The following is a 17,662-nucleotide window of genomic DNA, read 5'->3' as shown; positions in this document are numbered from 1 at the left end:
AGATGTGTGCGTGTAAAGGAAGCTGCTCTCCTGCTTTCCAGCACTCCGTGGGGCACTCCATGGATTCATGGAGAGTTTTTGGTGACATCCTGTGGGTTCCCAGCAGAGTTCTTGTCCAGGGACACCGGGAATGCCGGGCAGGAATTGCAGGAACGGTCCTGGCAGGGCAGCGAGGCTCAGGGCGTGCTGGACGCCGCCCTGAGGGGCATTTTTCGGGCAGGGATTTTGGGGCAGGGGCTCTCCGAGGCTCGGGGGGGTCTCTCCACACCCTGAGCTCTCTCGATCCGCCCGTGTCGGTGCGGAGCTGGCGCTGGATGGCGGCGCGGCAAGATGATCCCTCTGTCCATCTGTCCATCCCTCGGGGCTCGGCGCCGTCCATCTGTCCATCCGGGCTCCGCTCCGTCCGTCTGTCCGCTCCCGGGGGGGTTTGCCGGCGCGGGGCGGGTTTGGCTGCGGGCACGGCGGCGATACCGAGCGCAGCCACGGAGCCGCCAGCACCGCGGAGCTGACACCGGGGGGGCTCCGAGGCGCTGAGACCCTCCCCGAGCGCAGCATCACATCCCCATCCCCATCCCCATCCCCATCCGCCCGGCTCGGTGCAGCGCCCGGCGGTGCGGCCCCTCCGCGGTGATGTCATGAGCCGCCGGGGCGGTGGTTGGAGCCACCGGCGGAGCGGGGACGAGCGGCCGCGGCCGGGGGGGGCTGCCCCGGACCCCCTGAGCCCCCGCCGAGCCCCCGGGCAGGCCGCGGCCATTTGCCGTGTCCGGCCGCGCTGACTGACCCGCTGCTCCGTCTCCTCCCGCTCCGGCCGTCCCTGCGCGACGATGAGGCAGGCCCCGGCCACACGCAAGGTACGCTCCGCGCCCGCATCCCCCGCTCCGGCATCGCGTCCCCGCTTCCCGGCCGCCTCCTCGCTGGTTTTGCCCGTTTTCCCCGCGTTGGTGCTGCCGGGCTGTAATTGGGAGCGTGACGGGCTCGGGGAGGAGGGGGGCGGTGGGTGAGCATCGGTTCATGGCTGGCTTTGCCTTCCGAGCTCCCGGAGTCCCCTCTCCGTGTCACCCGGCCAATGCAGCGCCTCTGCGGCTCTGCCGGGGCCCTGTCCCCGCTGCCGGTGCCATCCCTGTCCCCTCTGCCGGTGCCATCCCCTCTGCCTGGGGGTGTCAGCGCTGTCCCTGCTGCCTGTGTTGTCCCCGCTGCTGGTGCCATCCCCACTCCAGGGGTGTCAGTGCCATCCCTGCTGCTGTCCCTGTGCCCATGGCTGGTGCCATTCCCGCTCCAGGGGTGCCAGTGCCATCCCTGCTGCTGTCCCTGTGCCCATGGCTGGTGCCATTCCCGCTCCAGGGGTGCCAATGCCATCCCTGCTGCTGTCCCTGTCCCCACAGCCTGAGAGTGTCAGTGCTGTTCCTGCTGCCGGTGCCATCCCTGCTTCCAGTGCCAGCGGTGCCCACCCTGGGGAAGCTGTGTGCCCACAATCCCGGTTTTCCTGCCAGCCACGCTGCTGGGTTCAGCCTTTGGCATTCCCAGGGGCTGGCAGTGCCCGAGTCCCTGCCAGGCTGCCATTCCCGCAGGTGACAGCGCGGGCACTGGCCTATATGTTTATTTTTAGTGTAACCACGATGTCACTGCTCAGCTTAAAGAGAAATCCTGGGAATATCTGGCTGATGGCAGGGAATAGACCTGAGCTGGTCTGTACCTGGCAGGAAATGCTCCTGATTTACCCCTGCACTCCCTGAGCTCAGACACCGACGCTCCTCGTCACGTGGCCCTGTTAATCCTATTCCCCGTGGAAAGTTTCACGGATGCTGCTTTCCCTGTGCCCCGTTGGAGGGGGTGGTGGGGGCTGCTGGAGCTCAGCCCCACGCCTGGATTCCTTCCTGCTTTTCCTGCTGCTCCTCTCCTCACCCGTGGAATCACACCTGTGAGACCTGGGTGGTGCTGGTTGTTTAAAATGCAGAATTCCCAGCAGTATCCCAGGGAACCACACCCTGAGGGGCTCATCCTGGGGCTGAGACTCAGCTCCAGCAGAGGGGAGGTGCCTCCAAAGGGGCCAAATTCCTGGCAATGGAGTGGGATGGCATCAGCATGGAGAAGCACTGGATCAGTGCCCGGGCATCACCCCCAGCACTGCCCACCCCACTCAGGAGCTGCTGCCTATTGGAATCCTCCTGGAAACTCTGGGAATCCTCCACAGCAGCAGCCACAGGCTGTGAAGTTCAGACCTGAAGCCTTGAAACTCAATCCAGGAGAAGGCTCCAGTGACACCTCCCCTGTCCTGCCTGCTGGAAGGTGACATTCACACATTCCTGCTCATCCATCCAGCACTCGCTGCTCCTGCCTGGATCAGGATTCCCACACCTGGAGCAGAACCAAATTAGGAGGGATTGTGGGACCCCACATTCAGCAGGCAGTGCTGACCCCACCACAGTCAGTCCTTGGTGTCCAGGAGGATTTTTCCAGAGTTTTTGCTGCCAGGAGCTGAGTCCATCTCGGAGCGCGCCAGTTCGGAGCCCCCAAGGCTCCCCTGGGAGCTGAGGTTTTGTAATTCCATCAAATATTGATGCAGCAGCATTACACAGCAGAGCAGAACCTCCATGGAACATCCATCCCCATCCATCCGTCCGTCCATCCATCCCCAGCAGGGGGGTTGGAGCATCCTGGATCCAGGTGGGGCTGGAGCCTCTGCTCCCAGTGCTGGCACGATGACAAACACCAGAAAATCCACGTCCCATCCTGGTCACTGACTTTTCCAGAGCCCAGGGATGGCTGGCTGGGGGACAGATGGTGCCACCATGGAGGGGAGCCCAGACATCCCCCATTCCTGATGAAGAGAGCAGCTGGAGCATCCCAGAACATGCATTTGCCACAAATCTCAGGCGTCCTGGAACTTCAACTTTCCGTGGTCATCACATGGAGGGGACCAGAACTCCCAAGGATGCACAAAGCAGGATTATTCCCTGTCATTCCACGTGGCTTTAGGGATGGTTACCAGGAGGCTTCTCCCTGGTTTTAGGGTTTGGTGTGGTTTGAGGCTGGGTTTGAATTGGTGTCCCTCACCCCACAGCCAGGACAAGGCTCAGTGTCCCCCAGTTTGGGGCTCTGTGTCCCCCAGGACAAGGTTCATTGTCCCCCAGTTTGGGGCTTGGTGTCCCCCAGGACAAGGCTCAGTGTCCCCCAGTTTGGGGCTCAGTGTCCCCCAGTTTAAGGCTCATTGTCCCCCAGTTTGGGGCTCAGTGTCCCCCAGTTTGGGGCTCAGTGTCCCCCAGTTTAAGGCTCATTGTCCCCCAGTTTAAGGTTCTGTGTTCCCCAGGACAAGGCTCATTGTCCCCCAGTTTGGGGCTCAGTGTCCCCCAGGACAAGGCTCAGTGTTCCCCAGTTTGGGGCTTGGTGTTCCCCAGGACAAGGCTCAGTGTCCCCCAGGACAAGGCTCATTGTCCCCCAGGACAAGGCTCATTATCCCCCAGTTTGGGGCTCAGTGTCCCCCAGGACAAGGCTCATTATCCCCCAGTTTGGGGCTCATTGTCCCCCAGTTTGGGCTCTGTGTCCCCCAGGACAAGGCTCAGTGTCTCCCAGTTTGGGGCTCAGTGTCCCCCAGTTTAAGGCTCATTGTCCCCCAGTTTGGGGCTCTGTGTCCCCCAGGACAAGGCTCAGTGTCCCCCAGGACAAGGTTCATTGTCCCCCAGTTTGGGGCTCGGTGTCCCCCAGTTTGGGGCTCATTGTCCCCCAGTTTGGGGCTCACTGTCCCCCAGGACAAGGCTCAGTGTCCCCCAGTTTGGGGCTCATTGTCCCCCAGTTTGGGGCTCAGTGTCCCCCAGTTTGGGGCTCAGTGTCCCCCAAGACAAGGCTCAGTGTCCCCCAGTTTGGGGCTCTGTGTCCCCCAGTTTGGGGCTCTGTGTTCCCAGGACAAGGCTCATTGTCCCCCAGTTTGGGGCTCAGTGTCCCCCAGTTTGGGGCTCTGTGTTCCCCAGGACAAGGCTCAGTGTCCCCCAGTTTGGGGCTCAGTGTCCCCCAGGACAAGGCTCATTGTCCCCCAGTTTGGGGCTCTGTGTCCCCCAGTTTGGGGCTCAGTGTCCCCCAGTTTAGGGCTCTGTGTCCCCCAGTTTGGGGCTTAGTGTCCCCCAAGACAAGGCTCAGTGTCCCCCAGTTTGGGGCTCAGTGTCCCCCAGTTTGGGGCTCTGTGTCCCCCAGGACAAGGTTCATTGTTCCCCAGTTTGGGGCTCACTCTCCCCCAGGACAAGGCTCACTGTCCCCCAGTTTGGGGCTCTGTGTCCCCCAGGACAAGGCTCGGTGTCTCCTGGGACAGGGCTCAGTGTCCCCCATCCAGGACCAGGTGACATTTCCCCATGTCCAAGGACTCAGGAGTCGATGTGGGACCCCCCCAGCCCTGCCCCACTCCTGAGTCCCCCCACATGTGGAGTTCCTGAAGAAGACGTTTTCCAAGTGTTTCCCAGATTTTTGTTGCTGCTCCATGTTGCTTACTTGGACTTTGGGAAGATGCTGGAGAGCTCCTGAAGGGCATCCTGAGGGTTTCACTTGAAGGTCTGGAACTTGTGCTGCTGCAATTCCATTTTCCTGGCCAATTTGGTCACTCCGATGTTGTGGGAGATGGGAATGTCTTTCCTCAGGATTGACAAGTTTGGAAGTGCAAACACATCCAGGTTGATACTGAAAACAGGGAAATAAAGCTCCAAGGTTCCTGAGGCCTCGGGAGGGAACACGGCCGTGTTGGAGATCAGCTGGAGCTGCTGGTCCCTGGTGGGCTCCATGTGCCTCCTGTCCCCATCCTGGACATGAGATCATGTGGCAGTGCCATTTTCCATCTGTTCTGCTCCTGTTTATTCCCAGCTGGGATTAGGTCATGGAATCAGACATGAGGGAGAGTGTGGAAGTGCTCCAAGGCTGCAGCTGGACAGATGTTCCCAATGCCCACCCGCTGCCCCCCAGGACCAGCCTGGTCACTCCTCCTTTTCCATCCATTAGGGATTGTTTTTAAGGGGAAAAATATTAAATAATTTCGTATTTGTCTCTGTTCCAGGCTGAGCCCTGTGGCCTCCCCTCCCTGAGCTGCTGGGAGCTGCTGCATGTGCATGGAGGGGTGTGGGGGGGTCCTGCCCCAAAATCGTGGATGATTTAATTCCAGCCATGAAAGGAGAAGCTGGGAGTGTGGGATCAGCTCTGTGGTGTCCCTGGAATTTCTGGTTAAACAAAGCAGAGCCTGGGGGCTCTGAGGCAGCTGCTCAGGGTGCTCTGGGCCTTTTGGAAAACCAGAGGGATGAGGAGAGGAGAAAACTCACGTTTAAGATTAAATCCTTTCCATCTCCTACTCTGGGGTCTCTGGGAAAGGCGTGGGAGGTCAAACCCCCCGTGCCCACGGAATGCCCAGCCAACCTGAACCAGGCTTTGCCTCTGAAGACCAAAATTCCTTGGAATTACAGGGTGGATCTGCCCTGGGGTATCAGTAGGGTCGGGCTGGGGGTTCAGGATGTGCCCTCTGTGCCCAGCTCTGTCCCCACACTCGGCTGGAGGGGCAGGGATGGGGCAAGGGCTGGTGCTGGGCTCTGTTCCTGTGGGCCCGTGGGAGCTGTGCCAGGGGATCCCATGGGATCTCTGCCCGTGGAGCAGGTTAACGAGCGCCCAGGCTAACGATGCCACATCACTCAGTGCCACGGGGCACGCTGACGATGCCGGGCACACTAACGATGCCGTGCTGTCTTTTGTCTCCTTTCCCTGCTCTGCCGCTCCGGCCGCCGCCGGCTGTTCTCTGCTCCTCTGTCCCTGTGTGACTGTCTGTCCTCTCTGCTTCCGCTCCCGCTGCCCTCCAGAGCACCGCCCGCCGGCCCAAGGTGAGCAGCCACGGTGGGGGCACCGAGCGCGGGGGGCACCGGCGGCCCCGGGGGTGCCAGCGCCACTCAGAGCATCGGGTGCCAGCCCCGTCACGAGCATGGATCACTGGGTGCCAACAGCAGGATCCATTGGGTGCCAACCTCCCTCAGACATGGGCCATTGGGTGCCAACTCCACTCAAACATGATCCATTCATGGCCAACCCCACTCATTGGGTGCCAGCCTCACTCAAACATGGGCCATTGGGTGCCAACCCCACTCATTGGGTGCCAACCTCACTCAAACATGGGCCATTGGGTGCCAGCCCCACTCAAACATGGGCCATTGGGTGCCAACCCCACTCATTGGGTGCCAACCTCACTCAAACATGGGCCATTGGGTGCCAGCCCCACTCAAATATGGGCCATTGGGTGCCCACCCCACTCAAACATGGGCCATTGGGTGCCAACCTCACTCAGACATGGGCCATTGGGTGCCAACCTCACTCAGACATGGGCCATTGGGTGCCAGCCCCACTCAAACATGGGCCATTGGGTGCCAACCTCACTCAGACATGGGCCATTGGGTGCCAACCTCACTCAGACATGGGCCATTGGGTGCCAGCCCCACTCAAATATGGGCCATTGGGTGCCCACCCCACTCAAACATGGGCCATTGGGTGCCAACCTCACTCAGACATGGGCCATTGGGTGCTAGCCCCACCCAAACATGGGCCATTGGGTGCCAACTCCACTCAAACATGATCCATTCATGGCCAACCCCACTCATTGGGTGCCAACCCCACTCAAACATGGGCCATTGAGTGCCCACCCCACTCAAACACAGGCCATTGGGTGCCAGTCCCACTCAAACATGGGCCATTGGGTGCCAACCCCACTGAAACATGTTCCATTCATTGCCAGCCGCCCTCAAACATGGGCCTTTGGATGCCAACCCCACTCAAACACAACACATTGGATGCCAACACCATCTCAAACATGGTACATTAGGTACCAACCTCACTCAAACACGAGCTGTTGGGTGCCAGCCCCACCCAAACACAATCCGTTGCTTGCCAACACCACCCAAACATGATCCATTCATTGCCAACCCAGCTCAAACACGATCCATTGGTTCCCAGTCCCACCCAAACGTGATCCATTCATTGCCAGCCCTACCCAAACACAAGCTGCTGGGTGCCAACCCCACCCAAACACAACCCATTGTTTGCCAACACCATTCAAACATGATCCACTCATTGCCAACCCCTCTCAAACATGGGCTGTTGGTTGCCAACCCTGCTCAAACACAACCCATTGGTTCCCAGTCCCACCCAAACATGATCTGTTGGGTGCCAACACCACCCAAACCTGATCCATTCATTGCCAATGCAGCTCAAACACAATCCATTGGTTACCAATCCCACCCAAACATGATCTGTTGGGTGCCAACACCACCCAAACATGATCCATTCATTGCCAACCCCACTCAAATGTGTCCATTCTCATGGATGCCAACTCAAACACGATCCACTGGGTGCCAACCCCACTCAAACACAACTTATTGAGTGCAACCCCACTCACAAACAATCCATTCTTTGCCAGTCCCACTCAAACATGATCCATTGGGTGCCAATCCCACCACAAAAAGGATGCATTTGATACCAACCCCATTCAAACAGAATCCATTGGGTGCCAACCCCACCCAAACATGACCCATTCATTGCCAAGCCCACTCAAACATGGGCTGTTGGTTGCCAACCCCACTCAAACACAACCCATTGGTTCCCAGTCCCACCCAAACATGATCTGTTGGGTGCCAACACCACCCAAACATGATCCATTCATTGCCAACCCCACTCAAATGTGTCCATTCTTGTGGATGCCAACTCAAACATGATCCACTGGGTGCCAACCCCACTCAAACACAACTTATTGAGTGCAACCCCACTGACAAACAATCCATTCTTTGCCAGTCCCACTCAAATACGATCCATTGGGTGCCAATCCCACCACAAAAAGGATGCATTTGATACCAACCCCATTCAAACAGAATCCATTGGGTGCCAACCCCACCCAAACATGACCCATTCATTGCCAGCCCCACTCAAACGTGGCCATTCTTGTGGATGCCAATGCAAACATGATCCACTGGTGGCCAACCCCACCCAAACATGATCCACTGGTGGCCAGTCCCACCCAAACATGATCCACTGGTGGCCAATCCCACCCAAAAATGATCCACTGGTGGCCAACCCCACCCAAACATGATCCACTGGTGGCCAACCCCACCCAAACATGATCCACGGGTGGCCAATCCCACCCAAACATGATCCACGGGTGGCCAACCCCACCCAAACATGATCCACTGGTGGCCAACCCCACCCAAACACGACCCCTTGGTTCCCATCCCCACCGTTGTCCTTCCACCTCATTGTGCAGAGCCCAGAGGAGCTCCCAGCGGTGATGGGCTCCTCTGGAGCAGATCCAGATCCTTGGGGACCCTCTCCCAGGATGGAACAGCATGAAATCCACGTGGCAGTGCCCAGGCTGTGCCAGGGGGTCCCTGTGGGCATTGCTGCTCCCTGACTGTCCCAGTTTGTGCTGGGATTTGGGATCTGAGTTCAGATGGGATCTGAGAGATCAGACCAGTGGGATCTGAGTGGGATCTAAAAGAACTTGAGGTGGGATCTGAGAGACCTGAGGTGGGATCTGAGTGGGATCTGACAGATCAGATCAGTGGGATCTGAGAGACCTGAGGTGGGATCTGAGAGACCTCAGGTGGGATCTGAGTGGGATCTGAGAGACCTGAGGTGGGATCTGAGAGACCTGGGGTGGGATCTGAGTGGGATCTGAGAGATCAGATCAGTGGGATCTGAGAGACCTCAGGTGGGATCTGAGAGACCTCAGGTGGGATCTGAGTGGGATCTGGGAGAGCCTGAGGTGTCAGGCAGGGCTGTGTGGTCCCAGCTGGCCCTCGGGGGCTGCTCCAGCCACCAGCATTCATCTTGGGAAGGGACTTGTGGCTTGAAGGGAGGAGATGTGGGAGAGAAATCCTTGAAGATGGAGTTTGGAGGTGGAGAACTCTCCTGCAGAGAGGGCTCCATGCTCAGCAGACGCTCCCAGCCCCAGGCAGGGGTGGATTCCACCAGCCCCAGGGCTTTGGGATGCCCCCATTCCCTGGCTTTGGATGGTTCTTGTTGGTGTCTCTGCAGGGATGTCCCATGGGACCTCCTGCTCCTTTGCCCTCACACCTTTGGCAGGGAGGTGGAGTTGGGATCCTGGAATCACGGAATGGGTTGGGTTGGAAGGGACCTAAAGCCCATCCAGCTCCGCCCAGGAACAGCTCCCACTATCCCTGGTGGCTCCAAGCCCCATCCAACCCGGCCTTGGACACCTCCAGGGGTGTGGCAGCCACAGCTGCTCTGGGCACCCTGTGCCAGGACCTCAGCACCCTGGAATTCCTTCCCAATATCCCATCTAACTCTGCTCTCTGTGGGGGATCTGTGACCCCAAAAGCAGCAGGAATAACAAACGTCTTTGCTTTGAGCTGTATCTGAAAGAAAGCACTTGGGGCTTGGTGCTACCCAGAAATCCCCCATTTTCTGTGCCTGAGAGAGCTGGGGTCATCTCAGGAGGGCAGGCTGGGCCTATCTGAGGGGTGCTGGACTTTCTGCCATCGAGTTAACTCAGATTTGCCTCCATTTTAGAGAAAATAAGGGCAGAGGGTGGATGTTTCTCTTTCTCAGTTGTACCCATGGGTGAAACCACACACTAGGTGAACCCTCATGGCACCAAAAATCCCATTTCTAGAAATAAAATCAAGTCAGGAAATTTAATTTACAGTAAGAGGTGATTGGTCCAGAAATAAAGTCCATGAGGAGACCAGTGGGAACCTGGGGGGTCCTGGTGCTTCCCTCACCCCTTTTCCCACTGCCTGGGCTCAGACAGTGGTTAATTAACAGCCTCATAAGTGCTAATGAAGCAGCACCAGGCCCCGCTGGACTCTGGGAACTCACTCCTTGTTGGTTTTCTTGTTGCTCCCCTAAATCTGGGTTCTCATCTTGGTGGGCTCTGAGGTTTTGCTCAGGGAGAATGGAATCTGGAGCTCTGGAGCTGGGAAATGGAATCCTGGAATGGTTTGGGTTGGGAGGGACCTTGGACATCACCCAGTGCCACAGCAGGGACACCTCCCACTATCCCAGGGTGCTCCCAGCTGGCCTTGGCCACTTCCAGGGATGTGAGGCACCCCCAGCTTCTCTGGGAAACGTGTGGAGACCTTCCCCAATGGATTATCCCTGAATTCTTTCCGAGCCCAGCTCCTCCAGAGCAGAATTCCTGAGGGACAGTGACACAAATCAGTGGCACTGCTGGAAACGGGAATCAGGGAGTCACCAGAGGTGTCAGGGTGGGACCTGTGGGAGCACATCAGGGATGTCCCCCCCTGCCTCCCCCTCACCCGTGCCGGTGTTTTGCAGCCCACCCGGACCCCCACATCCTCGGCGTCCGGCGGCACCGCGGGGCCCTCGGGCTCGGCCTCGGCGTCGGGCGGGGAGATGAGCAGCAGCGAGCCCGGCACGCCCGCCCAGACCCCGCTGGTGGCCCCCGTCATCCCCACGCCCTCCCTCGGCTCGCCGGGGGCACCGCCGGTCCCCTCGCCCACCAAGGTGAGTCCTGCCCAGGTGAGCGCTGCCCCCAGCCCTGCCCAGGTGAGCGCTGCCCCCATCCCTGCCCAGGTGAGCTCTGCCCCCAGCCCTGCCCAGGTGAGCCCTGCCCAGGTGAGCTCTGCCCCCAGCCCTGCCCAGGTGAGCTCTGCCCAGAGCCCTGCCCAGGTGAGCTCTGCCCCGAACCCTGCCCAGGTGAGCGCTGCCCCCAGCCCTGCCCAGGTGAGCTCTGCCCCCAGCCCTGCCCAGGTGAGCGCTGCCCCGAGCCCTGCCCAGCTGAGCGCTGCCCCAATCCCTGCCCAGGTGAGCTCTGCCCCAATCCCTGCCCAGGTAAGCTCTGCCCCCAGCCCTGCCCAGGTGAGCTCTGCCCCCAGCCCTGCCCAGGTGAGCGCTGGGCTCTGCCGGTGCTCCCCAGCCGGCAGGAGAGAAAACTGCACCCAGCACTAGGAGGAAGAGGAGGAGGAGGAGCTGCCCTGAAGGCTCCTGGGGGTGGTCACTGGGCTGTGGAAGGAGCGTTGGGACAGGTCCGAGCTGGCCAGGACAGAGCCAGCAAAGCTGCGAGGCCACTTCCAAAGAGAATTCCCAAATAACCCTCCCTTCATTTCCAGAGAGAATTCCTTGTGCACCTCCATCCCTTCCCAAATAAATCCCTGTGGGACACGGGTGATATCAGAGCAGTTTGGCAGGGTCCCTGTGGGCCATGGGTGGCATCAGAGCAGTTTGGCAGAGTCCCTGTGGGACACGAGTGACATCAGAGCAGTTTGGCAGGGTCCCTGTGGGACACGGGTGGCATCAGAGCAGTTTGGCAGGGTCCCTGTGGGACATAAATGGCATCAGAGCAGTGTGGCAGAGTCCCTGTGGGACACGAGCGACATCAGAGCAGTTTGGCAGAGTCCCTGTGGGACATGGGTGACATCAGAGCAGTTTGGCAGGGTCCCTGTGGGACACAGGTGGCATCAGAGCAGTTTGGCAGGGTCCCTGTGGGACACGGGTGGCATCAGAGCAGTTTGGCAGGGTCCCTGTGGGACACGAGTGACATCAGAACAGTTTGGCAGGGTCCCTGTGGGACATGGGTGACATCAGAGCAGTTTGGCAGGGTCCCTGTGGGACACGAGTGGCATCAGAGCAGTTTGGCAGGGTCCCTGTGGGACACGAGTGGCATCAGAGCAGTTTGGCAGGGTCCCTGTGGGACACGGGTGGCATCAGAGCAGTGTGGCAGGGTCCCTGTGGGACACGGGTGGCATCAGAGCAGTTTGGCAGAGTCCCTGTGGGACACGGGTGGCATCAGAGCAGTTTGGCAGGGTCCCTGTGGGACACGGGTGGCATCAGAGCAGTTTGGCAGGGTCCCTGTGGGACACGGGTGACATCAGAGCAGTTTGGCAGGGTCCAGGTGGGACACGGGTGACATCAGAGCAGTTTGGCAGAGTCCCTGTGGGACATGGGTGACATCAGAGCAGTTTGGCAGGGTCCCTGTGGGACATGAGTGGCATCAGAGCAGTTTGGCAGGGTCCCTGTGGGACACGGGTGACATCAGAGCAGTTTGGCAGGGTCCCTGTGGGACACGGGTGGCATCAGAGCAGTTTGGCAGGGTCCCTGTGGGACACGGGTGGCATCAGAGCAGTTTGGCAGGGCTGAGGCTCTGAGGCAGAGCTTGATCCTGTTAAATCCAGAGGGTCCAGTTGGCAGCACCCACTGGTACTGGGAGAACTGGGGTGGAGAGCCCAGGGATGCACTGGGGCATCCTCCTTTGGGATGGAAAGACCCCTTGGAGAGGTTCAGGATTTCCCTAACTTGGGGGATTGGGGTGAAGGGACCAGCAGGGATGCACTGAGGACCCTCCAGCCTTGGGATGCAAAGCCCACCCAGAAAGATGCAATATTCCCCAAATTCAGGGATTTTTAATCATTACAAGAGTTATTCCCGTTTTGATCTTTAAAATACTTTTTCATCACTTCCATCCTGCTTTGATTAATGAGTTAATTAGAGCTTGGGAGGGATTTGGGGCACAAGGCCAGGGAGGGAATGGCAGGAGAGGACAAGGCTCTGGGATTGTGTGTGGAACGGAGAGCTGGGGAGGGCGCCCCAGGCTGGGGACAGGGGATGTCCCCACCTGTGTCCCCATGCCCAGAGCTCTCTGGTTTCTGCAGCTGGGTGCAGAAGTGGCTTTTTTGGGGACATCAGAATGTCCAAGCTGGGAAAGCAGCAGAGGTGGAATCCATGGGAGGTTCTGGATTTTTCCAAGACCTGTTCCTTGCTGTCACCCAGCTTTGGGATTTGAAGCTTTGGCCCCTGTGGCTGCTCCCAGGGAGGGAGGTGACATCCCTTTGTCCCTGCAGCCCTTGCTTTGGGGAATGCTGGCATCAGCCTTTCCCTGCCCCGGGAGCTGAGCTGCTGGAAAAGGAGCTGGATCAGTTTTCCCTGGGGGGAGATCACCTGGGGATGATGTGGATGCTGCAGTGGGATCAGGCAGCCACAGCTTCCCTGGGCAACCTGGGCAAGCCAGGAATTCCTTCCCAAAATCCCATCTAATCCTGCTACTCCAGGCCCTTGTCCTGAGTCCCTCTTTTCTCAAACTGCCCCAATTTCAATGACCAAAGTCAGGCCAGGTTCCCTGGGCCTCCAGAAACTTCCCCAGAGCTCTGTCCAAGGATGTCCCTGCTCCTTCCCTAATTCTTGGCTCGGTGTTGTAGGAGGAGGAGAATCTCCGTGCTCAGGTCAGGGACCTTGAGGAGAAGCTGGAGACACTGAAAATCAAGAGGAATGAGGACAAGGCGAAGCTCAAGGAGCTGGAGAAGTACAAGATCCAGCTGGAGCAGGTGCAGGAATGGAAGAGCAAAATGCAGGAGCAGCAGGCTGAGCTCCAGAAGCGCCTGAAGGAGGCCAAGAAGGTGAGTGAGTGTCCTGGGAATGGGGCAGTGCCTGGAGAGGTGACTGCAGGAGGAATTCCAGCCCTGACAAACCTTTCTGGGAGGAAATTTTCCCAATGTCCAGCTAAAGCTCCCCTGGTGCAATTCAAAGCCTTTGCTCTGAATTGATGTCAGGTGTGTTGGGGAATCAGGCTGAGCCAAGGTGGGATTTGAATTCCTTATTCCCTCTCTTTCCAGATGTTTCCCTCTTCTCTCTGTGTGTCTCCGGGTGCTTCCTCCTTCCCTCTCTCTCTCTCTCCAGGAGTTCCAGGTGCTTCCCTTTCCCCTCAGCTGTGCCTGCAGCTCCCAGGATTCCATCCAAGGAGTGTTTCCTTCTCCCTGCCCTACTTTCCACAGTGGATTCCTGGTTTCTTTCCCCAGGGATTTACCTGTCTGCTCCAGCATTCCCTGTCTCCTTACCTTTGTCCTCACCTGCTTCTCCTGCCTGGCTCTGGGTGTGAAGCAGGGAAGAGAGGAGTGGGACACCCTGGAGCGCTGGGCCGTCCCCTCCCATCCCAGATAATAACCTGGTGTCCATTGGATCTGGGGGAGCCTTGAGGGACAATAATTTCCTGAGAGCTGCTGTGGGGTCTCTCCAGAGTTGTGGGGTCCCCTCAGCTGCTGTGCTTGCCCGCAGGAAGCCAAGGATGCCCTGGAAGCCAAGGAAAGGTACATGGAGGAGATGGCAGACACGGCCGACGCCATCGAGATGGCCACGCTGGACAAGGAGATGGCCGAGGAGAGGGCAGAGTCCCTGCAGCAGGAGGTGGATTCCCTCAAGGAGAAGGTGGAATACCTCACCATGGACCTGGAGATCCTCAAGCATGAGATTGAGGAGAAAGGTGGGAAGGGAAAAGGACTTTGGGCTTGGAGAATGGGGAATGGGAGTGGGGTTAGGTGGGATGTTGGGAAGGAATTCTCTGTGAGGGTCCCGAGGCTCTGGAATGAATTATTCCATAAAAGCTCTGGCTGCTCCATCCCTGGAAGTGTCCAAAGCCAGGCTGGATGGGGCTTGGAGCACCCTGGATAGTGGGAGGTGTCCCTGCCCATGTCAGGAGGTGGGAATGGGTGGGATTTAAGATCCCTTCCCACCCAAATCAGTCTGGGATTCTGAGATTATGGGATTCTGATTCCTCCTTTCCTCCACAGGCTCTGATGGAGCAGCATCCAGCTACCAGGTGAAACAGCTGGAGGAGCAGAATGCCAGGCTCAAGGAGGCTCTTGTCAGGTGGGAGCTCACCCAAATTCCTTCCCAGGCCTCTTGTGCTCCCTCAGTCTGAGAACACCAATCCCAGTCCTCCTCTGGAGCAGCCCGTGTCATTCCTGCTGATGTCTTTGGGATCTTTGCCGAGCTCTTAAAGCATCCACAGGGAAGGGAGAGTCCCTTGTCACAGGGGAGTGGTGGGGATGGGGACAATGAGCCACTCCAGCCTCATTCCCTATGGATGGATGTGGTGCTTGGTATCCCAGCACTGTTCTCCAGACCCTGCCCAGCCCTGGGATCTCCCTCTCCCTGGATGATCCCACCTTCCAGGGCTTGGCTGCTCATGGGCTTTTTATTTGAGACTCCACAGCCAAGAAGTTCAGGTGGGACCCATCCCTTGGTGTGAATGAGCTGGATTTTGGGAACATTGCTCATGTCCCCACCTGGGAGGGATGAGCTCTGTTATCCTGGCTGGGGCAGACTGGGGCTCTTGGGAGGGCCCTGACAGGAGCTGTGGCTGTCCCAGGATGAGGGACCTGTCGGCCTCGGAGAAGCAGGAGCACGTGAAGCTCCAGAAGCAGATGGAGAAGAAGAACACGGAGCTGGAGTCGCTGCGGCAGCAGCGGGAGAAGCTGCAGGAGGAGGTGAAGCAGGCGGAGAAAACGGTGGATGAGCTCAAGGAGCAGGTGAGGGGCAGGTGGGATGGGATATTTGGGATGTTTGTGGGCAGTTTGGGGACATTTGGGGCATTGAGACTCCTGGAGATCCCACTGCAGGGACCAACACTCCTGGTCCCATATTCCCTAATTCCAAACCCTGTTCCAGCAGTGGAGCTGTGCCTGGAGGGGGGAATGTGTGTCCTGGGGGATGGATGGATTGGGATTTGGGATTTGTGTCCTGGGGGATGGATGGACTGGGATGTGTGTCCTGATGGGATGGATTGGGATGTGTGTCCTGGCAGGATGGATTGGGATGTGTGTCCTGGAGAAGGGATGGATTGGGATATGTGTCCTGGCACAGGGATGGCCTGGGATGGCAGGGGATGGATTGGGATGTGTGTCCTGGCACAGGGATGGATTGGGATGTGTGTCCTGGAGCAGGGATGGATTGGGATGTGTGTCCTGGTGCAGGGGTGGATTGGGATGTGTGTCCTGGCACACGGATTGGGATGTGTGTCCTGGCACACAGATGGATTGGGATGTGTGTCCTGGCACACGGATTGGGATGTGTGTCCTGGCACACAGATGGACTGGGATGTGTGTCCTGGCAGGTGGATGCAGCGCTGGGTGCTGAGGAGATGGTGGAGACTCTGACAGAGAGAAACCTGGATCTGGAGGAGAAGGTCCGGGAGTTGCGTGAGACCGTCGGAGACCTGGTAAGGCAGAATTCCCTGGGATAACAACTGCTGAATTCCCTGGGATGACACTGCTGAATTCCCTGGGATAACAAATGCTGAATTCCCTGGGATGACACTGCTGAATTCCCTGGGATAACAGCTGCTGAATTCCTTGGGATAACAAATGCTAGATTCCTGGGATAGCAACTGCTGAATTCCCTGGGATAAGGGCTGCTGAATTCCTGGGATAGCAACTGCTGAATTCCCTGGAATAAGGGCTGCTGAATTCCTGGGATAGCAACTGCTGAATTCCCTGGAATAAGGGCTGCTGAATTCCTGGGATAACACTGCAGAATCCCCTGGGATAAGGGCTGCTGAATTCCTTGGGATAACACTGCTGAATTCCTTGGGATAACAAATGCTGAATTCCCTGGGATAACAAATGCTGAATTCCTGGGATAACAACTGCTGAATTCCTGGGATAACACTGCTGAATTTCCTGGGATAAGAGCTGCTGAATTTCCTGGGATAACACTGCTGAATTCCTTGGGATAACAAATGCTGAATTCCTTGGGATAAGAGCTGCTGAATTTCCTGGGATAAGGGCTGCTGATTCCCTGGGATAACAACTGCTCAATTCCCTGGGATAACGGCTGCTGAATTCCTGGGAAGGGGCTGCTCCAGCAGCAGCTCTTACCCCAGGAATTCCCGCTCCTGGTCCGGGGAGCTGCAGTGATGGCACCAGCAGGATCCATGAAAGCTCTCCAGAGCACCGGGACACATCTGAGCCACGCTGTGTGACCATCCCCTCGGTGCCACCTCCCTGCAGGAAGCCATGAACGAGATGAACGACGAGCTGCAGGAGAACGCGCGGGAGACGGAGCTGGAGCTGCGGGAGCAGCTGGACATGGCCACGGCGCGCGTGCGCCAGGCCGAGAAGCGCGTGGAGGCCGCCCAGGAGACCGTGGCCGACTACCAGCAGACCATCAAAAAGTACCGGGAGCTCACGGCTCACCTGCAGGTGGGTCCCCACCTCCAGCCCCTCCTGCAGCTCGCCTGGTGGCCAGGAGAGCCAGAGGGAACATCCCCTGGGAGTGTCGTGGTGGCCAGGAGGGCCACAGGGAGCATCCCCTGGGAGTGTCCTGATGGGCAGGAGAGCCAGAGGGAGCATCCCCTGGGAGTGTCCTGGTGGCCAGGAGGGCCACAGGGAACATCCCCTGGGAGTGTCCTGGTGGCCAGGAGAGGCAGAGGGAGCATCCCCTGGGAGTGTCCTGGTGGCCTGGAGAGCCACAGGGAACATCCCCTGGGAGTGTCCTGGTGGCCAGGAGAGCCAGAGGGAGCATCCCCTGGGAGTGTCCTGGTGGGCAGGAGAGCCAGAGGGAGCATCCCCTGGGAGTGTCCTGGTGGGCAGGAGAGCCACAGGGAACATCCCCTGGGAGTGTCCTGGTGGCCAGGAGATCCAGAGGGAGCATCCCCTGGCTATGGCAGGATACAGCTTGGAGCTGAGTGGGTTCCTTGTGGAGCTTCCATAGGGACCCCCCCAATGCCTTCTCCTACAGGGATAGGCTGGGAGAGCTGGGAATGTCCATGAAGGCTTCAAAGAGACCTCAGAGCCCCTTTTAGTGCCCTAAAGGGGCTCCAGGAGAGCTGAAGGGGAACGTGGGACAAAGGATGGAGGGACAGGACACAGGGAATGGCTTCCCACTGGGAAAGTGGAGATTTAGATGGAATCTT

The 17,662-nt window shown here is 58.4% G+C and overlaps 1 protein-coding gene across 6 annotated transcripts in view; it reads left to right on the top strand.

Annotated features, from left to right (window-relative positions):
- DCTN1 (dynactin subunit 1) overlaps positions 1–17,662 on the top strand; it is a 77,693-nt gene that overhangs the window by 38,154 nt on the left and 21,877 nt on the right. For 3 of the 6 annotated variants that reach the window (XM_058024686.1, XM_058024682.1, XM_058024681.1), the window contains exons 6-14: positions 834–851; positions 5,820–5,840; positions 10,297–10,485; positions 13,173–13,370; positions 14,026–14,230; positions 14,538–14,616; positions 15,119–15,278; positions 15,863–15,967; positions 16,758–16,949. In XM_058024686.1, coding sequence (XP_057880669.1) covers positions 834–851; positions 5,820–5,840; positions 10,297–10,485; positions 13,173–13,370; positions 14,026–14,230; positions 14,538–14,616; positions 15,119–15,278; positions 15,863–15,967; positions 16,758–16,949 — 1,167 coding nt within the window. The remainder of the gene's footprint in view (positions 1–833; positions 852–5,819; positions 5,841–10,296; positions 10,486–13,172; positions 13,371–14,025; positions 14,231–14,537; positions 14,617–15,118; positions 15,279–15,862; positions 15,968–16,757; positions 16,950–17,662) is intronic. The other 3 variants (XM_058024685.1, XM_058024684.1, XM_058024683.1) reach the window with 2 other exon arrangements.

The sequence above is a fragment of the Melospiza georgiana genome, chromosome 5 (assembly GCF_028018845.1).
Source record: "Melospiza georgiana isolate bMelGeo1 chromosome 5, bMelGeo1.pri, whole genome shotgun sequence".
NCBI classification, from domain to species: domain Eukaryota; kingdom Metazoa; phylum Chordata; class Aves; order Passeriformes; family Passerellidae; genus Melospiza; species Melospiza georgiana.
The sequence above is the reverse complement of the archived record's forward strand: the minus strand, read 5'-3'. Positions and strand labels throughout refer to the sequence as shown.